Source organism: Diospyros lotus, chromosome 8 (assembly GCF_014633365.1).
Source record: "Diospyros lotus cultivar Yz01 chromosome 8, ASM1463336v1, whole genome shotgun sequence".
NCBI lineage: Eukaryota > Viridiplantae > Streptophyta > Magnoliopsida > Ericales > Ebenaceae > Diospyros > Diospyros lotus.
Window position 1 is genome coordinate 22,697,402 of NC_068345.1, and position 22,602 is coordinate 22,720,003.

General features: G+C 37.7%; 1 protein-coding gene across 1 annotated transcript; it reads left to right on the top strand.

Annotated features, from left to right (window-relative positions):
- The first annotated feature begins 672 nt into the window (after positions 1-672).
- LOC127807347 (subtilisin-like protease SBT3) lies at positions 673-3,330 on the top strand. Its single transcript, XM_052345092.1, has 2 exons — positions 673-1,678; positions 1,762-3,330. Exons 1-2 carry the CDS (start codon positions 763-765, stop codon positions 3,126-3,128), a joined length of 2,283 nt encoding a protein of 760 aa, XP_052201052.1. The 5' UTR covers positions 673-762; the 3' UTR covers positions 3,129-3,330.
- The last annotated feature ends 19,272 nt before the right edge of the window (positions 3,331-22,602 follow it).

A 22,602-nucleotide genomic window follows, 5' to 3' on the forward strand; every position in this document is an offset into this window, starting at 1 on the left:
TGCTCAAAACCTTAGACTAGACTTTTTCGTAAAAGGGTAAATGTAATTTTTTTAGATAAAAATAAAACGAATAACAGTAGAAACTTTCCTTTTAGTCAGAAAGCATACTTTTGATGTGGAACTTGCAAGCAAAATTACGCGCTCTCACCAACCAGCTTGTGTCTTTTCAATGTAAACATAATTTGCAAGATGTCACCCACTAAAGTGGATGATAATTACAAAAATATGATTAGATAAAATTACACTAAAGACTTCCTGATTCTAAGACATTAGTTTTCACATAAATTTAAAATATATTTTAAATTCTTGTTATTATTTTTAACGATCACGTTTGAGTTAAGAGAGAACTATTTTCATAAATTTACTCAAAATTCTTATCCGTGCCCTGTTTAATTTTGATTTTTGACCAAGTAAAGTGAATTAGAGAAAGAAAATTACAAAGAAAGATATGATTAGTTATCATGTGGTCACTGATAAGTAATCAGTGATATTTTTACAATAATTATAAAATTATATATTAAATAAAATTTTAATGACATTTTATTTACAAATTAAATTTTAATAACTTTTTTGTACTATAATGTAAAGTTCATGTAATTTAGCCAAACTTTTAGAGGTATATTGGCATTCTCTCGCAAGTTGAAAATCATCCAAAAAGGGCTCTGTCTTGTTCTCCCATACCCCTGCTTTCTCTATATAAATCCACATGATTCATAATTGAGGAATCACAAGATTCTTCACAACATTTCTCTTTCTGAATCCATGGCGGCTCCAATAATTTTCTTTCGTATTGGCCTTCTTTCTTTAGCAATCTCACAGTTCATGATATCCACTGTGGCCGAGTTGGATAATTACATTGTTCACATGGATTTATCCGCCATGCCAAAGGCCTTCTCCAGCCACCATAACTGGTACTTGGCCACTATTTCTTCAGCTTCTGATGATTCGTTGATCTCTTCATCTAAGCTCATCTATGGATATAGTAATGTTATCCATGGATTTAGTGCCAGTTTATCCAATTCCGAGCTCGAAGCCATCAAAAGATCACCCGGCTATGTTTCTTCATACAGAGACATGGCGGCCAAAGTTGACACTACGCATTCTACCCAATTCCTCGGCCTGAACTCCGCCTCCGGCGCATGGCCGGTGGGAGAGTACGGCGATGGCGTGATAATCGGGTTGGTCGACTCGGGGATCTGGCCGGAAAGCGAGAGCTTCAGGGACGATGGGATGGGCGAAATTCCGGCGAGATGGAGAGGAGCATGCGAGAATGGAACCCAATTCAGCCCCTCGTTGTGCAACAAGAAGCTCATTGGGGCCCGGTTTTTCAACAAGGGTCTGGTGGCTAAGTTGCCCAACGTGACCATTGCGATGAACTCCAGCCGGGACACCGACGGCCATGGCACCCACACCTCGTCGACGGCCGCCGGGAATTACGTGAAGGGCTCGTCCTACTTCGGCTACGCGCCGGGAACGGCCACCGGCGTGGCTCCAAAGGCCCACGTGGCCATGTACAAGGCTACATTTGACGAGGGATTCTACCTTTCTGATATTTTGGCCGCCATTGATCAAGCGATCACCGACGGCGTCGATGTCTTGTCCCTTTCTCTGGGAATAGACGGCCTTCCGTTGTACCAAGATCCCATTGCTATAGGCACGTTCGCAGCTTTCGAAAGAGGTATCATTTGAAGAAACACCTGATTAAAATAATAATATCTAATTTAAATTAGATCTTACTGTAATCTTAACATCTTATAATAGGTATATTTGTCTCAACATCGGCGGGGAACGAGGGGCCATACCTCGAGACCCTGCACAACGGGACGCCTTGGGTTCTCACTGTCGCCGCCGGCACCATAGACCGTGAATTCTATGGGACTGCAAGTCTCGGCAATGGGGTTTCAGTCACCGGCTCGACGCTCCATCTAGGAAACTCGAGTTCCAGCCCGATACCACTTGTGTTCATGGACATGTGTGACGATGCCAAGGAATTAAACAAGGCCGGATACAAAATTGTTGTGTGCCAAGACAAGAACAATTCATTGGGGGAGCAGTTTTATAATGTTCAGATTTCAACGGTTGCTGGAGCAATCTTCATAACCAACTACACTGACTTAGAACTCTTCCAGCAAAGCACCTTCCCTGCTTTGTTTCTCAATCCCAAGGATGGAGAAATTGTTCTGGACTACGTCAAGAATACCAAATCGCCGGAAGGGAAATTCGAGTTCCAAGGAACTAAAATTGGGACTAAACCGGCGCCAAGAGTGACAAGCTACAGCTCGAGAGGGCCATCGCCGACCTGCCCATTTGTGCTCAAGCCGGATCTCATGGCTCCCGGCTCACTGATCTTAGCTGCATGGCCTCAGAATGTCCCGGCCGCCTACTTGATCAAGCCCGGCGTCAACCTTTTCAGCAACTTCAAGATCATGTCGGGGACGTCAATGTCTTGCCCGCATGCCGCCGGAGTGGCGGCGCTGCTGAAGGCGGCGCACCCGGAATGGAGTCCGGCAGCCATCCGGTCAGCTATGATGACAACCTCGTACTCCACCGACAGTGCTTCGAACCCAATTCAGGACATTGGATACGATAACCGTCCGGCAACGCCTCTAGCCATTGGAGCCGGACATGTTGATCCAAACAAGGCATTGGACCCAGGCCTCGTCTACGACTTGGGAGTACAAGATTACGTAAACCTCCTTTGTGGAATGAATTTCACGGCCCGCCAAATAAAAACCATAACAAGAACGTCTAATTACAGCTGCGAGAGCCCATCATTGGACCTCAACTACCCTTCCTTTATCGCTTATTTCAACGCCAATACTTCAGCATCTAATGGGAACAAAATGATAGAATTTCAAAGAACGGTGACAAATGTTGGGGAGGGAAGGGCGAGCTACGTCGCGAAGGTGACGCTAATGGAGGGATTAAGCCTTAGGGTGGTGCCTGATAAGTTAGTTTTCAGGGAAAAGAATGAGAAACAAAGCTTCAATCTGAGAATTGAAGGCCCAATGCAGTTGAAAGAGACGGTGGTTTATGGATCTTTAAGTTGGGTGGAAACTGAAGGGAAGCATGTTGTCAGAAGCCCCATTGTGGCAACCAGCTTGAGTTCAGAACCAATGTCAGGATAGAACTCAGTAACTCGCCTGCTCCAACACTCGTCTGATAAATTGTTCCCAATCTCTCAAAAAAAAAATAATTATCTAAGCCAGGTGTATAGATAGATTTGTATATTGAAAACTCTTAAGATTTGATCGCGTCAACTCCAAATTCTCAAAAATTTAGATTAGTGAGTGATGATCTGAGTCAAATCTTGGTTTTTTGATGCATGAATCCGACTATATAACCGTTTAGTAAGAATTTCTTTCCTTCTCAATAGATTTATCTTTATTCTTATCTCTTATATTATAATATCCTTCGGAGTGTTTGTTAACCAAGGTAAAAGAGAGAAAAGATCATATATAAGAAACATTTTGAATGTTTGGTCTTTTTAACGTATTTGTTAAATTTATCTGACCATTTTAAGAAAACCTCTCACGTGACCTCTTATCTCTCTCTTTCAAGATAAATTTATCTGACATTGCCCCTCAAATAAATTTATCTTACATTTTTTAGATAAGTCTCAATTACCTACATGCTCATTGTAGGATAGTTAATGCCATTTAATACATTTTAAAATTTGAAATTTATTAAAAAAAACTTATTCATTTAAGTCTTATAATTAATATTATTTAATATATTTTTAAATTATCATATGTTTTGACAATTTTTAAAATTTAAATGACATTATTTCTTTCATCAATTTTTAAAATTTAAATTTCTATCTCTATATATATTTTATTAACTAATACAATTCCTTTCACCAATTTTTAAATTATTTTATTTAATTTTTATTTTATTATCTATTATAAAAATATATATTTGACCATTTTTAATTATCTCGGTGGAATTATTGTAATTCCAACGATAATTATTTCTACTTTTCAACTCTTTTCAAATCTATTTTTGAACATAGATTTAGAAAATAAAACATTATTTTTATTTTTTTGACAATTCATATTAAGCATAGAATACTATTTTAATTATAAATTTGCTGTTGATGTTAACAAATAATTTTGAATGAATTTGGTAATAGGGATATTTTGGTAAAAAAAACTCTTATCTTGGTGTTTATCATATGCATAACAAATACATAGAAAGAAAAAATACAATTATCAGTTGATTTTAAAAAATTTAACAAATAGTCTAATAGAAATCTTGAAATATTTTCTAAACTTATCTTGATTATTTCATATTTTAATCTGAAAAATATTTTAAATTTATCTTGATATCTCTTATCTTACTCATTTTAACAAACGTTCATTTATGAATAGGTGCAATAGAGAGCAGGTAAAATAAATTATCGGCTAATTTATTATTGCTTAAGGATTTGTGGCTAGAAAAAGATAGTCTGTATATAAAGTAGCTTCAATAATAAATTCTTGTGCTATAAATGCATAAGTGTGCCGCTTTTTATTTGATAATAGCTAATTTAACGAGTGATATAATTAACATATCACAAAAATAGTTGGAGATAAAGCTTCACGTGGTAGGGTTTAGTTTAGGACGTAACCACCGACATTCAATTAAAGAGCTTGATATTTTCATAATTGTTTCTTCCTTAACACGCATGCAATTATTAATGGATTGAATGATTTTTGGTACAAAATTTGTGAACTTTTAGTTATGCGTCACTACATGACAGAACGCACCAGAAAAGGATATTTTGTGATCAGAAATTTAATCCGGTGGTAACTGCCTGTCACTCTTTTGATTAAGTCAATAAATATTAAATACTAAAATTTAATTTTCAGAAAATTAGTTGGGTCCTAAACTCTTTCCCTCTACTTAATATTTTGTTATTGCCCGGAAGTTGCATCCGCTTTATATAATAGTCTTGCATTAGGGTGTATAATCTATTATAATTAAATTGAACTGTCCGAAAATCACTAACTGAACCGAACTGAACTGACCGTTATAACCGAATTGAACTTGTAATATCTCATATTTATATGGGTTTGTCACGTAATTTTGATAAGTTTGAAATATCAAAAAATTGGTTTAATAACAGTTATAAGTACTGAATCGACTGCAGAGAATGCTTCAGAGTGAAATTGTCTAAGGAAAATAATACGGCATTGATGAGCATCCCGAAATAGGATTTATGGTATTTTAGAAATCGGACAGGTAACAGTTTTCGGTATAACTAAAATACAACTATTATTTAGGCTGCAAAATCGAATCATTGTAAGGGACTCCCGAAAAATCAACAGAACCCTAGGGGGCTCCAATTTTGCGTAAAGAGCAACTCTTCAGTGGTTTCGGGATGAAACGATAGCCCGGTGAGGACACTGGGGCAAAATCGTCCAAATCAAGTAACTTTAAAGTTATTAATTTTGCATTTTTGATATTGTAATGCAATTTAATTCAGTGTTTGAGGCTATATTTGTAATTGGGGAATTGCATAGGTGAAATAGAGGTGAAATTGGGTATTTAAATATATATTTCTTTATTATTATAGTGTAAAATATATGTAATATATATATATATAGATTGCGTGTGTGTGAGCGTGCTATGTGTGCCATGCCTCGTAAAACTCACCATGCTCTGCAACTCCATATCAGTCACGTTGTTGCAAGATTTGGAGAAACTTGTACGCAATAAGGGATGGGTGAGGGATGGCTAATGCGGCGAGGATGGTAGAGGTTGCCTATAAATAGCAAACAAAAGGAAAGGAAATGGGGAGAAGAAATAGAAGCTGGGAGCAATGGTCGAATGGCAGCGAGCGTGGGCGAGCAAGGCTAAGAGAGAGAGAAGGAGATCGTGAGAGAGCTTGGGCTGAGGCGGAGCTAAAGCGACTGCGAGGGAAGCCGGAACAAAGCAGCTGCAATGGAGGTGGCCGGAACAGCCATGGGTGGGCGGGCCCGAGCTGTTGTACGCGGCCATGGCCGACGCCCAGCAAGTAGCAGCAGCAACGAGGGGGCGACGCGGACGGCTGGAAGAGGTCATGCAATGGCCACGAGACAAGTGGCGACTGGAAAGGCCAGAGCGGCTGCAACAGGGGCAGTTGGAAGTGGCCTGGGATGGCTAGTTTCAGCCATGGCAGCATGCAGGTGCTAGTTCGCACACGCAGAAGCAAGGGAAAGAAGGGAATGAGGAAGAAGAAGAAGAAGAAAAAAAAAAAAGAAAGAAAGAAAGAAAAAAAAAGAACAAGAAAGAAGAAAAGAAAAAAAGAGGGAGTTGGAGGAGCAGAGGAGGCGGGAAGAAGAAGAAGGATAAGGAAGAAGATAGGGAAAAAGAAAAAGAAAAGGAAAAAAAAGAAAATAAATGGGAAAAAATATCAAAAATATCTCAAAAAATAGGAAATTATGTTTTGGTAATATCTCGGAGATTTTAGCGAGAAAAATGGCTCGAGCACGCGTTTCAAGAATATGACATGCATACCGAGAAAGCTAGAGATGCCAGGTTAAGGTAAGTAAAATTCCCTAGAAAATTTTAAAAACTTGAGAATATTATTTTATGAATTTTCATAGTGAGATATTCGAGGAAATAGTTGAGAAATATTTAGTTTGGATTTATTAAGAAAAAATAGGAAGAAATAGAGAGAAAAAAATAAAGAAAATATAAGAAATTATGGAAAAATAGGTTTTAATATTTATTTAAATAATTATGGTGATTAGGATGGTTTGAGGTTTAAGTTGAAGTGACTTGTGTAAATTTTGAGGTTGGCACGCAAATCGAGGCGATGCACGTATTTCAAGGTAATGCACGAATATCGAGGTAGCCTGATAAGATTGAAAAGGTAAGTGGTACTTCCCAACTAAACTTAGCTTTATGAAAAATGCTTGGGTTGTAGGTGATTTATGTTTCAAACCCTGATCCTCGGGGATGCTTTTATCATATTGACATACTCTGATATGTATCCATCACGTAGACTGCATGCATGACATGACTATGAAATGCATAAATACACGTTGATATCATTGATCACGCGCATTGTGGCCGTAGGGAGTATGAACTGGCACTGCTGCTTTACCAAGGGTGCACCCATACACCCCGTCTTCGAAAGATGTGGCCTAGCATGAAGGATGCAGTTGACCCTTACGATGAGTAAGACATTGCATTCATGCACGAAATATGTTTTTTGTACCCTTATTTAGATGATTCATCATCTAACTTGGGCTTTTCCCCTAGAATATTCAAACGTTCCAGATGAAGATTATAGCAGATACGAGGATGAATGAGGCATGAAATGGTACTTAGCAAGGTGCTTGATAAATGAAATGTATATTATGTAGACTATGTATTTAAGTTCTATTACTTTGAAATCTGAATGTTTTGATGAATAATGATGTAAGATATGATTAATGTTAAGATATCAGGTTCAATTTTTGCTTCTGTATTTGATGTGTATAATGATTCTTTTTTGAGATTAATGTATGGGAATTCTGGGACGGATACGAGGAATGATGTGGTTTAGCATTAAGTTTTAAAGGAAAAAATTTACTGTCCTAGAATTGTCTCAAGTTATAACGTGCCCGAAAAAGCGGGGCGTTACAGAACTGACCAACAACACAATATAACCGAACTAACCAAAACCAATATAACCAAACTCTATAATGAACTAACCGAATCGACTTAATAATCGAAGTTTTGCCTAAAATTCTAACCGAACCGGTAGCCGATCATTATATAATCGAACCAAACAGGTCGGTTCGTTCGGTCTAACCGAACCTTTGAAAATCTACCAAAGTGGGAGAAAGCATCTAACCTCTTAGGCAATAGATTCCTAACATTTTAAGTGGGAAAGAAAGCATGAAACAAAGCAGAAAATCCCCAAAGTTCCAACGGAACAAAACAGAAAATCTGCAAAGCAAATCAAACCCACAATAGCATAACTCCACCACATGGCTAAACACACTTATACACACCCAGATGACCATATACCACTCAAAATCGGACCTTAATTAATACCCATAGGATCAGAAAATCCTACCAAATATTCTATGAATTTCGGGCAACCAAACAGAAAACCATAGCAAATGCATCAAACCCATACCATACCATCAAAGTTCCAACACATGAATATCCATTAAAGCATTATCAATCAACAAATCAAAAAACAAAAAACCTATACAAAAATAAAAAGTGTTGCAGAATGGAGATCGAAGACAAGCCAAGAACATATTTCTTACCAAGACCACCAGAAATGCAGAGAAACAACATTTTGCAAAACAAAATAACAAAAAAATACAGAGAGATAGAGGCATAGAGAAACTAAGAAAGAAAGAAAGAGAAAGGGGGGAGAAAGAGATAGCTTGAGAGAGAAAGAGACAGAGACAGAGACGTGATGAGTCGATGATAGAAGTAGAACTGACCTATTAGATGACGGTGGTGACGAAGGAAGTCGAAAGCAACCGATGACGATGGTAGAAAGCGACGACGATGGTAGGGTTTTGTAGGGGATTATGGTTTCGATTTCAGCCTCGCCCTCATCTTTCTTTCTCGTCAATAGAAATCTAGAGAAGGCTTGAGAATTCCTTCTTTCTGCCCTCACACGCATGGTTAACTGATAATATCACAAAACAACATCGTTTATGATACACAAAACGACATCGTTTGAGCATTCATTGGTCGGTTCGGAATAACCAGTTAACCGACCATCAAACTGAAGTTATTTAAAATAATTGAACCGCCTAACCAAACCGCTCATTGCTAACCGAACCCCTAACTGAACCGACATGCGGTTAACCGAATCGGTAACCAAGAATTATTTAATCAAATCGAACCGATCGATTCGGTTTGATTTATTCGCTCTAAATGAATCCCTTGCACACCCCAATCTTGCACTACCAATAATCTAAAATAATAATTTAAATATCATTGGAACTTTAAATCTAAGTAGCACGGACATTCCAGTAAAGGGATCGTATTTGTGTTTATGCTATGTAGGGTATGGATACAGTAGCCAACATGGTTCTGGCCATGTTTGACATGTGAATTACAATCATTGTGTTTGACGCTTATAGACTAGGTGCGAGATTTTTTAAAAATTTTCGTAAAACGTTGGGATAATTTTTAAAAATAATTTGTATTTTATATCATTATATATTTTTAATAATAAACTATTTTGTAATTGATACTCCATAGTACAAAAAGATAAAATAAAAGAAAAAATTAATTAAATCAATTTATCAACTTGTTATGGGTAATTTCTGAACCATCTCTTATAGACCGGACTCGACCGAGCATACCAGTCTAACCTCTCGAAAGCCCAATGGGCATAAGGACGAGGGCGTCTCAGTAATGTCGCACATCGCTGAAACCCGAGCTCAGACAACAAGAGTAAATGGGCTCCCGGCAAGTTCTTTGGCTCGCTGGCCAATCCGATTAGCTCGTAGGATAAAAAGGCCACGTAATAATCGGAGGCAATGTCCGTCTGCCCTATCTAAAGTAAACCAATTTTCTGATAATGCAGAAACTATTCCTGATTTTGTGGAACTGATAAGGACATATTATCCCCATAATACTGTGCTTCCATATTTTGGAGTCATTCAAATTGTAAACACCCCACTCTATAAATAGGGAAAAAAATCATTGTATGGGCATGATCAATTATATACTGTTACTTTGTCAAAATTATCAGAGAACAGTCGTGGAGTACCCATAATTTTGGCTGAACCACGTAAAAAATTCTCTTGCGTATCGTTTTCTATTTGTGCTATTTGTTTCTTCTCTTTGCATTCGTGTTTATTTTATCAGTACGGATGGACGAATTATGATCGACCAATTCTGAACGTCGACACAACTCAAATTGACAGAATGAGAAGAACGCGTGCAAAATCCTCGTGGCTATAAGCCATGACTCGCAGCCGTAGCCACGACCCTAACCTATGGTCATAAAGGATCCGCAACACCAAGGGCTCGTGATCCCTCCATCCATTAAGGTACACAATTGAAAATCCTTTCAAGAAAAGGGTAGACAATCATAAATAAGAAATTTTACCTCCAAAAGGACAAGATAAACGTCATGCATAAGAGATAAATGTCATCCATAATAATCTCAGTCCTAGCTAAATTGGGAATAACTAAGATAGGTGTTATTTACAAGAATTCTAATCCTAGACTATTTCAGCTTACTCTATATCCCTTTATAAATAGACAGATACTCATTTAAAAAAATGTATGTCTCTGACACCAGTGCAAAAACTGTTCTCAGGCTTTTATTACTCTCAGTGTCTGACTTAAACTCAGGCGACTTGACGATGATGTTTTTCCTCAAATAAATTCATTATTGTATCTTAGTAACAACAATTGGCATCGTTTGTGGAAACTCGTATGAAACGTTAATATGTCTACAATAGCCTGGACCAGAAGTACCACCAACCAACGGTAGAGACAAGATGGAATAAAAGTGCAATCAAAGGAGCCAGGATTACTCCCAACTAGGAAATCATCCTCACGGCTCGTCAGGAGCTCATCCTAGGAGCAGTTGATGGCTCCTTCCCATGGGCGGTAGACGACTCTTTCCCAAGGGCAGCAAATGGCTTCTTCACATGGGCATTAGATGGCTTTTTCCCATGGGTAGTATCACATGACTTCTTCACATGGGCAACAGACGGCTCATTCCCATGAAAGGCTTGGGGCTCCTTTCCAAAACTAGCCACGTATTCATCCTTAGGCCTTATCGAAAGTTTTATGATGTGTTATTTATACACAATTAATTCAGACAAGTGTACCTTAGTTAAATATATATATAGTTATGAAAAGAATGCCGATCCCAAAAGGACTAAATCACAATATCAAAACAAATTTAACTTAACCTAAGTTCAAATAATTAATTAATTAGATGAATATAAAGAAAAATAAAGGGAAAACTAAATTCTTGTGAGAGAAAAACTAATTAATGAATGCAACTAGGGTTTAGATTTCATTTAATCTAAATTATGTAATTATCTATTCAATCCAATTCAAAATATAAAATATGCTTATGGTATTTTAAAATTATTTGCATGTAATGATGAGTTTCGTCAATTAATTAATAAATATTAAGTTTTTTGAAAATCCTTAATTTCGGAAGGGAATTTGACTCACCAACTTCCTCGATTCCTACACATGAGCTAATCATTTCTCGACATCATAGTTTTGCATGTGATTTATATTACTTATGGATCTAATTTATAATAATTCTTTAATCAGTCATGAATAAATTATTAAATCATTAAAATGTAACCAATTTTTTAAAACATTAAACACAATAATATAAATTTCTCATACGAATAATAATCGAGTTTTAAATCAAATGAAACAAATAATAACATAATCCTAAAATTAAAATCCATCCAAACCCTAGCTAAATCAGTTTAGCTAGATAAAGTTAAAATAAAAATAAAAATAAAAGTTGAATGGAGAAGAGAATACTCCTTGCCCAAATCTGGAATAGATCTGGGGCAAAACTGGATATGCGCCTGCCCACGTTTGTCTTTTACCTTGCTGTTGTGTGCGCAAGGCCTTGGTACTTGTGTGGGTGTTACAGGTTTGTTGTGCACGGGACAAGCCTTGCGACTTTGCTGCACGCCTTGGCTTCCTTCTCCCAGAATCTGTTCTTCCTCTGTCACCTCCAATTGCTCCTCTAAACTCAATCTCTTATAATATTACACACATATATATATATATATGCGGTGTGGCCACCCCAGCCTTCCTCCAATTGGTCCTTCATTTGCAATTCTCCTCCAAATCCATGCCTCCAATTGCGCCGCCTCCTTTTATTAATTATTTAATATTAATTTATCAACTAATTCTTAATTAATTAATATTATAAATTAATCAAAAATGTCTTCTTTAAAACCCAATTTCTTGAATTTAATTCCTTTGCTTGCTTCTTACAAAAAGAGATTCAAATTATGTAAAATTCATATAAATTCACAATTTAAGTAGAAAAAATAACACGAAATTAAGATAAAAAATATATAAAATTAAGTTTTATCATTTTACGATAGGGCAGTCAGCATGGTTTTCATCCTACAAGACTACCTGAGGTTTATCCCCAAGGCCAGTATGGGATGCTGTCACAAAATCATTTAAGATTTCACTCCCAAGGCAAATCAGGAATTTAGTTACAGAACCAACATGATCCTCGTCATACAAAATTCATCGATCCTTCAGGACGTACCTTCTCCATGGTGTTGCGAGCAGAATATGAAGCTTTACAACACCAACATGAGAAAGGAATGCGAGAGCTATGAGAAGTCACTGGCCTATTGCAAAATATAACCTCACAAATGACACTATCATCAACTCTAAAGAAATTGGTGTCCAATTCCGTCGCTGGTCCATAGGCACAGGAAGGAAGTTTTGAGACCACACCGAAATCCCAAGGAACTCTATCACATCCCACTCCTTCTCGAAGAAATAAAGAACACGATTCTTCTATTTCCCAAAAGAAAAATAAAGAAATAGGGGGAATGCTGAAGAAACACAAAGGCACTTACAAGGATCATTAGGAAAGAAAATACCTTAAGATTGTTGAAAATACGTCCACTAGTAAGGAGCAAACTTCGCCAAGAGGCCATGTGAAAAAGAGCAATGAAATTGAGGACCAGTAAGCATTTAGTGCTTGTGAAACGATGGATATGGAAAGAATGATTGAAACAGTCTTAGAGCAGAAGAAACTGCTACCTACACCAAAAGACTTGTCTAGGAAAAGAATCCCTTTTTCCCAAGCTATCATGGAGAAGCCTTTGCATAAGAATTTCAAAATGCCCAAGATGAATGCATACTCGAACAAGGGTGATTCTCACGATCATATTCAAAACTATGAGTCCCTTATGATATTACATGGATAAGAAGAAAATTGTCTATTGAGCCTTCTCTTTGACTTTGACAAATCATGCTCGAACATGGTATAATAGCTTACCTAAAAACTCAATATCCATTTCCAAATAGTTGAAATATGAGTTTATTAAGGCATTCATCATCAACAATCAAAGAAAAAAAGACGCAACATATCTTAATAGTATTAGACAAAGCAGTAAAGAAACCTTACGCCAATATGTTGATAGATTCCCCAATGTAACATTGGAGGTGTGAGATTTGGAAGTAGGGATAGCCGTGGCGGCTATGTTGCATGGAACCCGGTCTACATCACCAAAAAAATACTTAGCTAAAGAATCACCAAGTACTATAACAGATTTGTTCATAAAGGAAAATAAATATATTTTACAATCAGAAGTAATGCAAAGAGTTAGAAGAAATGAAGAAAAAGACTAGAAAAGAAAAGAAAAAGACTCTGGCAGAGAGATAAGCCAGAGAGAAGAGAAGGCTAAGAGACACAATGATACCCTTCAACTCTAATTTACAAAATATACTCGCTCACATTGTCACGCTCCCATATCTTGGCAGTCGTTGAAGGAACAAGACTCATTAAATTCCCCAAGAAGGCTGACAAGCCTATGGGGAGAAAAAGGGATGCCTTCTACCAGTTCAACAATACTCAAGGCCACTCCACTAACAAATGCCATGACTTGAAGAATCAGATAGAGGCACTAGTCGAGGACGGAGAATTAGTAGAATTTGTGGACATAGGAGCCCAGCGGAAAGAACATACTGATTGTCATAAAGTCTAGGGGTATAATTCAAGCCGATGAGAGCAATAAAGGAACAAAAGGTTCTTTTGTTAAATTGAATAAACATGTTTCATTATGAAAAGGCCAGAAGCTACAAAGGAATCCACAAAACCCCTCTCAGGAAAATATCATAGGTAGGATTAAATGTATGTATGTCATGCATGAATAAAATATACTTTCATCTTGTGGTAGTTCCTCTTTTTGTGTATTTTGTCCTTTAAGAGAATAGACTCATTGAAAAGGGGCAGAAACTTCAGTAGACAAATGAGGCCTAGAACCAAAGAGAGAAGGCACTAGAACGATTTAAAAAATGAAGCGTAAAGGCTTGAGAATGGTCCAAAAATTGAAGCGCAAAAGTCTAGAACCAAAGAGAGAAGGCATTAGAACGGTTTAAAAAATGAAGCGTAAAGGCTTGAGAATGGTCCAAAAATTGAAGCGCAAAAGTGTAAGAACGGTTTAAAAACTAAAACATGAAGGCATGATTACGGTTAAAAAATTGAAGCACTAAGGCCTAGAACAGTTCAAAAATTGAAGCACTGAGGTGCGGGAATGGTTCAAAAATCGAAGCACAAAGGTGAAGGAACGGTCCAAAAATTGAAGCGTGAAGGCATAAGAACGATCAAGCATAACCTAAAGTTAAAAAATTCAAAATGCTTGAGATCGAATTAAGACTAAAAATGTAGAAGTGAAAGTTCATTGTCAAAGAATTTAAGAGTAGGGGAGTAAGCATAATGACTGCCCCACAGTCATAAAGGACTGAGGAGAGGGCACGACGCCTCTTCAAAGCTAAAAGACCCAAGAGAAACAATGCAATTTGCCTAAATAGAAAGCCCTATGATGGAACTTGTTTCCCACAATGTACTGGGAAGCCACATTACATATGGTCCCTACTTCGTCCCAACCTTACCTACGCCATCACCTAAATGCAACCTGGCAATTTACTTAGGACTAACAGTTGAGAGACGTTCCGGTTAAGCTCCGTTCATCATTAACGGTTTAACCCTAAGAGTTTTGTGTAGGTCTCTTAGGGTATGGCCACTCAAGAGGGGGTGAATTATGTGATTAAATTTTTTTACAATTTTAATAAATATTTTTTATTAATGATTTTATTAGAGAATATATATTTGATAAACATAATAAATGATGTTTGATATTAACAGCAAATGCAAGCCACGAGATATAGCAAGAATAAAATAAGACACAAGACAATTTATAGTGGTTTGGTGTCTTCACACACACCTAGTCCATTCTCCCAAGGTCTAACCACCCTTGGAGTTCCACTAAACCAATTTTACTAAGCTTTTCACACTATCTCACATTGAAAACTAGATACACACCTAGATTACAACGGGTTTTAAGCAACCATTACACCAAGATTTTCACTGTAACATCCCGTATCGAGCGATAGGAAGGACCGGAACAACTTACCCTGATGGGCTTATGAGAACTTTCTAGGGGATCACCCATCCTTAAGCTTCCCCAGGTCAAGCACGCTTAACCTAGGAGTTCCTTGCCTACATTCAACTCCAAAGGTATCCAGCTGGTGTTATTTTTTTCCTTCCTTATCCTCGATATATACTACCCTTTTCTGGACTCTTGGGGTATTACATTTTCCCCCTTGAGCATATGACATCTTCGTCATGCGACCTTATAACTAGTCCCAAATCTTCTCCCCTTTGGGAGCTTTCATCCTAGAAGCCTGCCAGAAACCGCTTCTTGAATAGGCCCTTGAGCCTCGACGCCACTCCTAGCCCTCATCGAACCACCTTCACCAAGGGTCAGCTCTGATACCACCTGTAACATCCCGTATCGAGTAATAGGAAGGACCAAAACAACTAACCCTGATGGGCCTGTGCAAACTTTCCACGGGATCACTCAACCTTGAGCTTCCCTAACTCAAGCATGCTTAACCCGGGAGTTCATTGCCTACATTCAGCCCAAAAGGTATTCAGCTGGTGTTGTTTCATTCCTTTCTTATTCTCGATATATACTACCCTTCTCTGAACTCTTGGGGTATTACATTCACCCTAATTTACATTGAAAACTAGATTCACCTAGATTTTAACAGTTCTAGAAAACTTATACAATCTAAAATAATAGTTTAAATATTTATAAATAATCATCCACACTTGGACATAAATAAATAAGCAATTAAAAGCGAGTTTACAAGGTAATGAAATATAAATAAATTTTGTAACCTGAAGTTTGATGTGAAATTTGGAGTAGACCTGAAAATCTTTTTCTCCTCTTGCCTTGTGGCTCTCGATGGATGTTCAATAAAGCTTCGCGAGCCTCGGATTACTTGGATGTTTGTTTGAGAGCTTTTAGCTACTTTTGATATGCAATGTGTACTCTTGGTAATCTTTTAAATGAGTTTAGGGGTATTTATAGGTGTTTGGAGCACTATTTCAAAAGATCAAAAATCTGACCATTGGGGTGAAAGTTGACTTTCCAAAGTGGAAGGGTAAACTTTTGCTTTGAATTTGCAACAGTAAAAAATTCGACCGTTGGGACAAAGGTCGACTTTCCATGTACCAAGGATCAACCTTATGGAACACAAAGGGTTAACGTTCTAAACTTCAAGGGTTGACTTTTTAGTTTAGATTTTGGAAAAATATTTTTATGCTTTTGAAAAAATACTTGGAAAAATAATTTTGATGAAAAATAAAATTTTTGGTAATAAATACATTATGTAAAAATATTTTATAAATTAATCTAAAATTCTTGGGGACTATAATTTGTATATTGATTAAAATACTCTTTTTGTTAATCATCAAAACTTGATTAATATGAGCAAGTTGGTTCAACATTCTTCCCCTTTTTGATGATGACAAAAACATGATTTTTTTGAGATATTTAATTTGATAAAATATTTTTGAACTCCCCCTTAATTTTATACTATAAGCTCCCCCTATCAAAAACACTAGTAGCATATATTATAGAAAAAAATATTTTTCCAATAACGAATTTAAGGACTAATGAACTTGGTTTCCCTAACTCTTAATCATACAACAACCATAAACTCTCAGACATACAACACTTGCTCTGATACATAAACCTCTCACATTACAACAAATCTCACATACATTCAATCACTCATAAAGATATAAGAAATCTCACAAAAATCGTTCATACTTCTCCCCTTTTTGGTCATGATCAAAACATAAACAATGTTAGCGGAGAAAAAATAGGAAAGAAATTATCCAAGCATTAAAAATAAGATTATCATGATGAACAAAATAATAACGTGAATATACATCATCATGTGGCAAAAAGCAACATATGAAAAAGATGCTAGGAATGGTATCATAATTGTCATGACAGACAAAAATAATAGTAATACTGTCTAAAATACACATGATAACCTAGGCATCTCTAGATTGTGAAGAAGCCCATGCCAAAGTGTTATCGAGCTCATCCGAATGACAGGGAAGATGACAATCGAAGACTTAAAACATATCTCGTATCATGCTCCGAAGGTCGGTAATCGAGTTGGTCAAGAAGCTTCAAAGGTCCTGTATCTCATGTAAAACGGCATAATCGTCTGCAAGTTAGTCCAAACGTGCTTGATAAAATAAAGTAAATGAAGGTGGAGCAGATGATAGGCCAGGTGTGTCATAAGACTGAGAAATATGCACTGGTGTATGAGGAGGGGGATGAGCGGTGGTAGAGGGTTGGGTAGTCTTGGGTGGCTGATAAACCCAAGCCGCATTAATCCATTTGTAGTGCATGCAATTTACAGTGCTTTCATTGATAGTATCGTAGTGGGAGGTAGAAGCAGATTCTTCATCCTCTAAAGGAATATTGAGATGAGTGAAAATATGAATGAGAAGGCATTCGTATGGGAAGGAAGGGGATTTATGAGTGATGATGTTATACACGTGGTCGGCGATGGGGTGAACTTTTTATGGTTCCCTTGATGGGGAAGAAGAATATGAGATACAACGTTGTATGCAAGGTGAAGATCGATGGACTTAAGAAGTGTTAATATTTGTGATTCAAAATGATTTGGGTTGGGCTTGCTAATTTAAAGCCCAACAAGCCCAAGCCCGTGTCTTGCTCCTTTTCTTATTATTCCCATTCATATCCCTTGGCCCATGTATATAAAGCAATGAATTGGGGGAAATCAGTATGCAACAGTCACAAATTGAGAAGCCCTAATCGGGCAAGAAGAACGCGCAGATTCAAGAAGCAGAGCACCGCAAGAGTGGCAGGTAGCAATCTGGTAAGGAAGAAACCCTTATTTTTGTATCAATCGTCTCTATAAAATTCCTTGTGTTGTGTGAGAGAGAATGAAGAAGAATGTTGTGAGTGTTGGGAATGGCTCGGGGCATTGAGCTTTGTACTCGATTTTCTTCTTGTGTGCGATATTGTAAGTGGTCTTCTTTGGTTCTTGTAGATTACTGTGTAATCTTTGTAATCAATTGCAAATCCGCTTATTATCTTTTTAGTAGATTGACTAGAGGCCGAGCCTCTGCCGTGAGTAGGATCTTTTGATCTGAACACGTATATGTTGTGTTCTTCGTTTCTGTTTTCGTGTGTGTTGTGTTGCGTTTATGTTTCATTTTATTCGGATTTCTTGGATCGTTGGTATTGCTGAGGTTGTGGTTGTGTGTTTAATTCACAGATTTCTCAACAAGTGGTATCGGAGCCATTTGAGCGAGAACCAAATTTGTCGGCGTTCAAGATTCGAGAACTCAAGGATTAAGTCTGATCGATCTTCTTTAAACAGAAAGATGGAAGATCGAAACCCGCAATAAGCTTCCGACTTGGTAAGAGTGATTGTATCCTCTTCGTTTTTTTTTTCCTCAAATTTGTTTATGTTCGTTTCTTTAATTTGTGCGAAAGGCTTGCCTCTTGCGAACCCCATTTACTCTTCTATGATCTTTGTAAAGAGTGTTTTGAGTTGAGATGTTTTGAGGGTTGATTTTGTAACTGTGTATCAGATGTTCTGTTTATTTTTGGGATTTACTCCTTATTAGCCGATTTTTTGATTTTGTGTTATTCTTGAACCTAAGTTAGGGTTATAGCAAACAGATTTATTTTGCCTTAATCCTTAATGTGTTCTTGAGATTTTTTAAAATCGAAATCAAGATAAGATTTGGATAGATAGCTATTGTTTTGTAGTCCTTTGAATTGGATTACCTATCTTGCTGTTATTTCCATTGTTGATTGGTTTTTTCACATTCCTATTCAATTACCTTGATATTTTATATTATGTTTGTGTTCTATATATGCTGTTCATCTTGTGTCATTCTTGTTCCATTTTTGTTTTTGGTTTTTGGATTCTGTGTTGCTGTTGGATTCTTTTTTGTTTTCCTTGCAAGAACAAAACCAAAGATGGCACCAATGAAGATGGAACTTGAAAAGTTTAACGGCCATGGAGACTTTAACATGTGGCAGAGAAAGGATGAAGGCCTTGACAGAACAGAAGCAAGAAAAGGCAGGTAAACAAAGAGGAAAAGGATAAGCAAATCTCCATGACCGCCCAAAAAAGGCAGGACATGGATAAGATGGCTTATTCCTTGATAACCCTCAATTTGGCAGACAATGGTTTACATCAGGTAAATATGGAGATCACAACATTGCAGGTATGGAATAAATTAGAGTATTGGTTAAATCTTTGTATATTGGTAGGGCTATCCATTTTTGGAGTCTAGGTATGAAAAGGCTAGGGCACATTGGTCATAAGAGAGCTGTTAGACTTAAGCATGTTAGGCATGAATGGATTCAGTTAGGTTGGTAACCTAGAGTGTTTTATGAATCCTATTTTATGGTATGCGTTAAAGGTTCCCGTAAATGCCTGTGTTTTGATTCCCATGGGTTGTAAGTTGCTTTCTCTGTCTCTTTATTGGGAGTTGTTCCGAGTTCCTAGTTTCTATCTAGAACCTGATATTTCTTTCTTTGTTGATGGATATTCTGGAGATATTTTGGGTATTCTTCCTTAGGTGTAAAAGTGAATCTTTTGAGAAGTTTAGGAGTGGAAAATCTTTGAATATTGAACAGGAAAGAGGATTAAGTTTTAAAACTGTAATACCCCAAGAGCCCAGAGATAGGTAGTATATATCGAGGATAAGTAAGAAAGGAAACAACACTAGTTGGAAACATTTTGGACTGAATGTAGGCAAAGAACTCTTAAGTTAAGCGTGCTTGAGTTGGGGAAGCTCAAAGATGGGTGACCCCCTGGGAAGTTCGCATAGGCCCATCAGGGTAAGTTGTTCCGGTCCTTCCTATCGCTCGATGCGGGGTGTTACAGGTGGTACCAGAGCTAACCCTTGGAGAAGGCAGTTTGATAAGGGCGAGGAGTGGCGCCAGGGCTCAAGGGCCTGTACAAGGAGCGGCTTCTAGTAGGCTTCTAGGATGACAACCTCTAAAAGGGAGAAGATCTGGGACCAGTTGTAAGGTCACATGATGAGGATGCCATGTGCTCAATGGGGGAGAATGTAATACCCCAAGAGCCTAGAGATGGGTAGTATATATCGAGGATAAGTAAGCAAGGAAACAATACCAGTGTAAGCACCCCCGCCTGGATATCCCAACCACCAGAACTATCCAAACGGGAGCACCTACGGAAGGGGAAGAATGAAACATAAAACAGAAACCACCCTAGCATGCATACACAAAACTTAAAACAACGAAAGCGAAGCTATATACATACATGCACTACGGGAACACCGCTAGCACAGCGGTCACAAGATAAATAAATGAATATAGACTCCTGTACCTACATACACGAGACTCGAGGAATGACCTGGCACAGTCGAAAATAATAGAGTAGATCCTACTCAACCATCAAAGTTGACTGGGATTGACGGGATTGCTTGTACACCATACCGACTCTGTTGCTAAAACCTGACTCCCTTGCCCATGGCCCACGTTGCCACTACCTGTAATGATGGAAAACAAAGTGAGTCGAGAGACTCAGTAAGCATAAAGAAAGAAAGGCTGAAGGCTGAACATATCTAGCAAGCTTTCCCTAGAACACCAACCCCCAAGTACACACAAGCCATGAGACGAACAACACAACATAAAAGCGTAAATAAAGCATGTACCAGTCCTTGGGGCCCACACAAGACACACGGCACCCCAGTCCCATACCAACCTGTAGCTGCCCTGAAAGGAAACATAAATCTCCAACAAACCTATATGCGCTGTCCTGGGTCGGTGCTCTCGTCACCTGTGTGTCCATGTCGGTACTCCCGACACTCGAGCCATAGGCTCCCTCGGAACGGTCCTCCCGTCCAAGAACTAATAACTACCAGTAACCATGTAATGCACATAGAAATGCAATGGCGTAGTGAGCATCAACGTGATACACTGGCGCCCATATATCCAGGCATCAGGCCATTCTCTGCCCACATAGTAAACCACACGTGATACATATGCCCGTGCTGGATGCAACCTAACAAAGCTAGAATGTTCGTGTCCCAGGCATACTTAATAAATGAATATCCCAACATGCAACCCATACACATGTGCATATTAAATCATGAACAGTAATATAATGAATCTAATCGTGCAGTAAATCACATACTGGCAGAGCTAGTCAGTAGTGTCCGGCACCGGTCAACGGCCAATGACTAGGAGTGTCTACCCGACGGTCCACTTCAGGACCGTACAATAGTCTACCCCAATGTCACCAAACAGCTGACCCCTGCCCTACTGCTCGATAGCTCTATTTGAACCATAAATAAACCCGAGAAAATCGTAAATAATTCCGCACGTCTAGGAACCTAGTCCCCAAGCTGGGTTCGGCATCATTCCGAAAGGAATAGGGGCGGTACAAACCCCCGTAGGCTTTCAACAATTAAATTCTAGAAGTCCAAATTTAATTTAAATTAAAACAAATGAATAATAATTCAATAATTAATGCTAGGCGCCGAATTAGAGTAAGGGAGAGGATAAAATACAGGAAATCACGGGGTCTTTCACGAGAATTAAAGATCATGAGGAGAGGGTTATGAGCTTGCCTTTACATGGCCGTTTCTTGCCTTTCTTGCACTCCCGCTGCGAAGTAAAACGTTTAATAGCGATTAATAAAATCGTGGCTCACATTAATTAAACTAACCGTGTAATATAAATAATTTAACCGTTTAAAATCCCACATAAGTGCACCACAACTAAAATCCCAATAAGTCTCATATTTATTTTAAATTAAATCACGCTAATAAAATTCTCATTTCGTATAATTAATGTAACGCCCCGCTTTCCTGGGCACGTTGTAAATTGGGACAATTTTGGGACAATAATTTTTTTTTTCTTTTCAAACTTAATTCTAAATCGCATCATACCTCGAAACTTATCCCAGAATTCCCATACATTAATCTCGAAAGAGATTCACTATACACTTCAAATGCGGAAGCAAGGATCGAAACCTGATATCTTAACATTAATCATAAATAAATTCTTACATCTTCAAGATTCCTCAAAACGTTCAGAATTTAAAGTAGCAGAACTTAATTATAGGGGCTACGTTATATACATTTCATTTCTCATGCACTATGCTAAGTGCCATTTCATGCCTCATTTATCCTCGAAATCTGCTACAATCTCCACCTGGAACGTTTGAATATTCCAGGGGCAAAACCCAAGTTAGATGATGAATTATCTAAGTAAAGGTACATAATGCTATATCATGTGTGTATGCAATGTCTTATCTCGTAGGTGTCAACTGCACCCCTCATGCTGATGTTCTACCCTTGTGTTTAGTTTTGATGATGAAAAACAATACCTTGTTTTATCCCTAAGTCGTGAGTCAAGTATATGGTTTTCAACAAAAATCAATTTCAAGTGCTTTGTTAAAATGAAAACCAAAAAGATTTATGATTTTCTATATTAGTTGGAGATTTGCAAAGTCAAGTATTTAGTCTTAAAAGAATCTCTTAAAATGATTTTCAAATTAGCTTTGAAGTCGTTGGTCAACATAGAGCTAAAATTGTTC

Bases quoted from the DNA above. Each gene is read 5' to 3' on its own strand.
- LOC127807347 (XM_052345092.1), top strand. From the start codon at position 763: ATGGCGGCTCCAATAATTTTCTTTCGTATTGGCCTTCTTTCTTTAGCA. The intron at 1,679-1,761 runs GTATCATTTGAA...ATCTTATAATAG, and splicing joins GTTCGCAGCTTTCGAAAGAG to GTATATTTGTCTCAACATCG.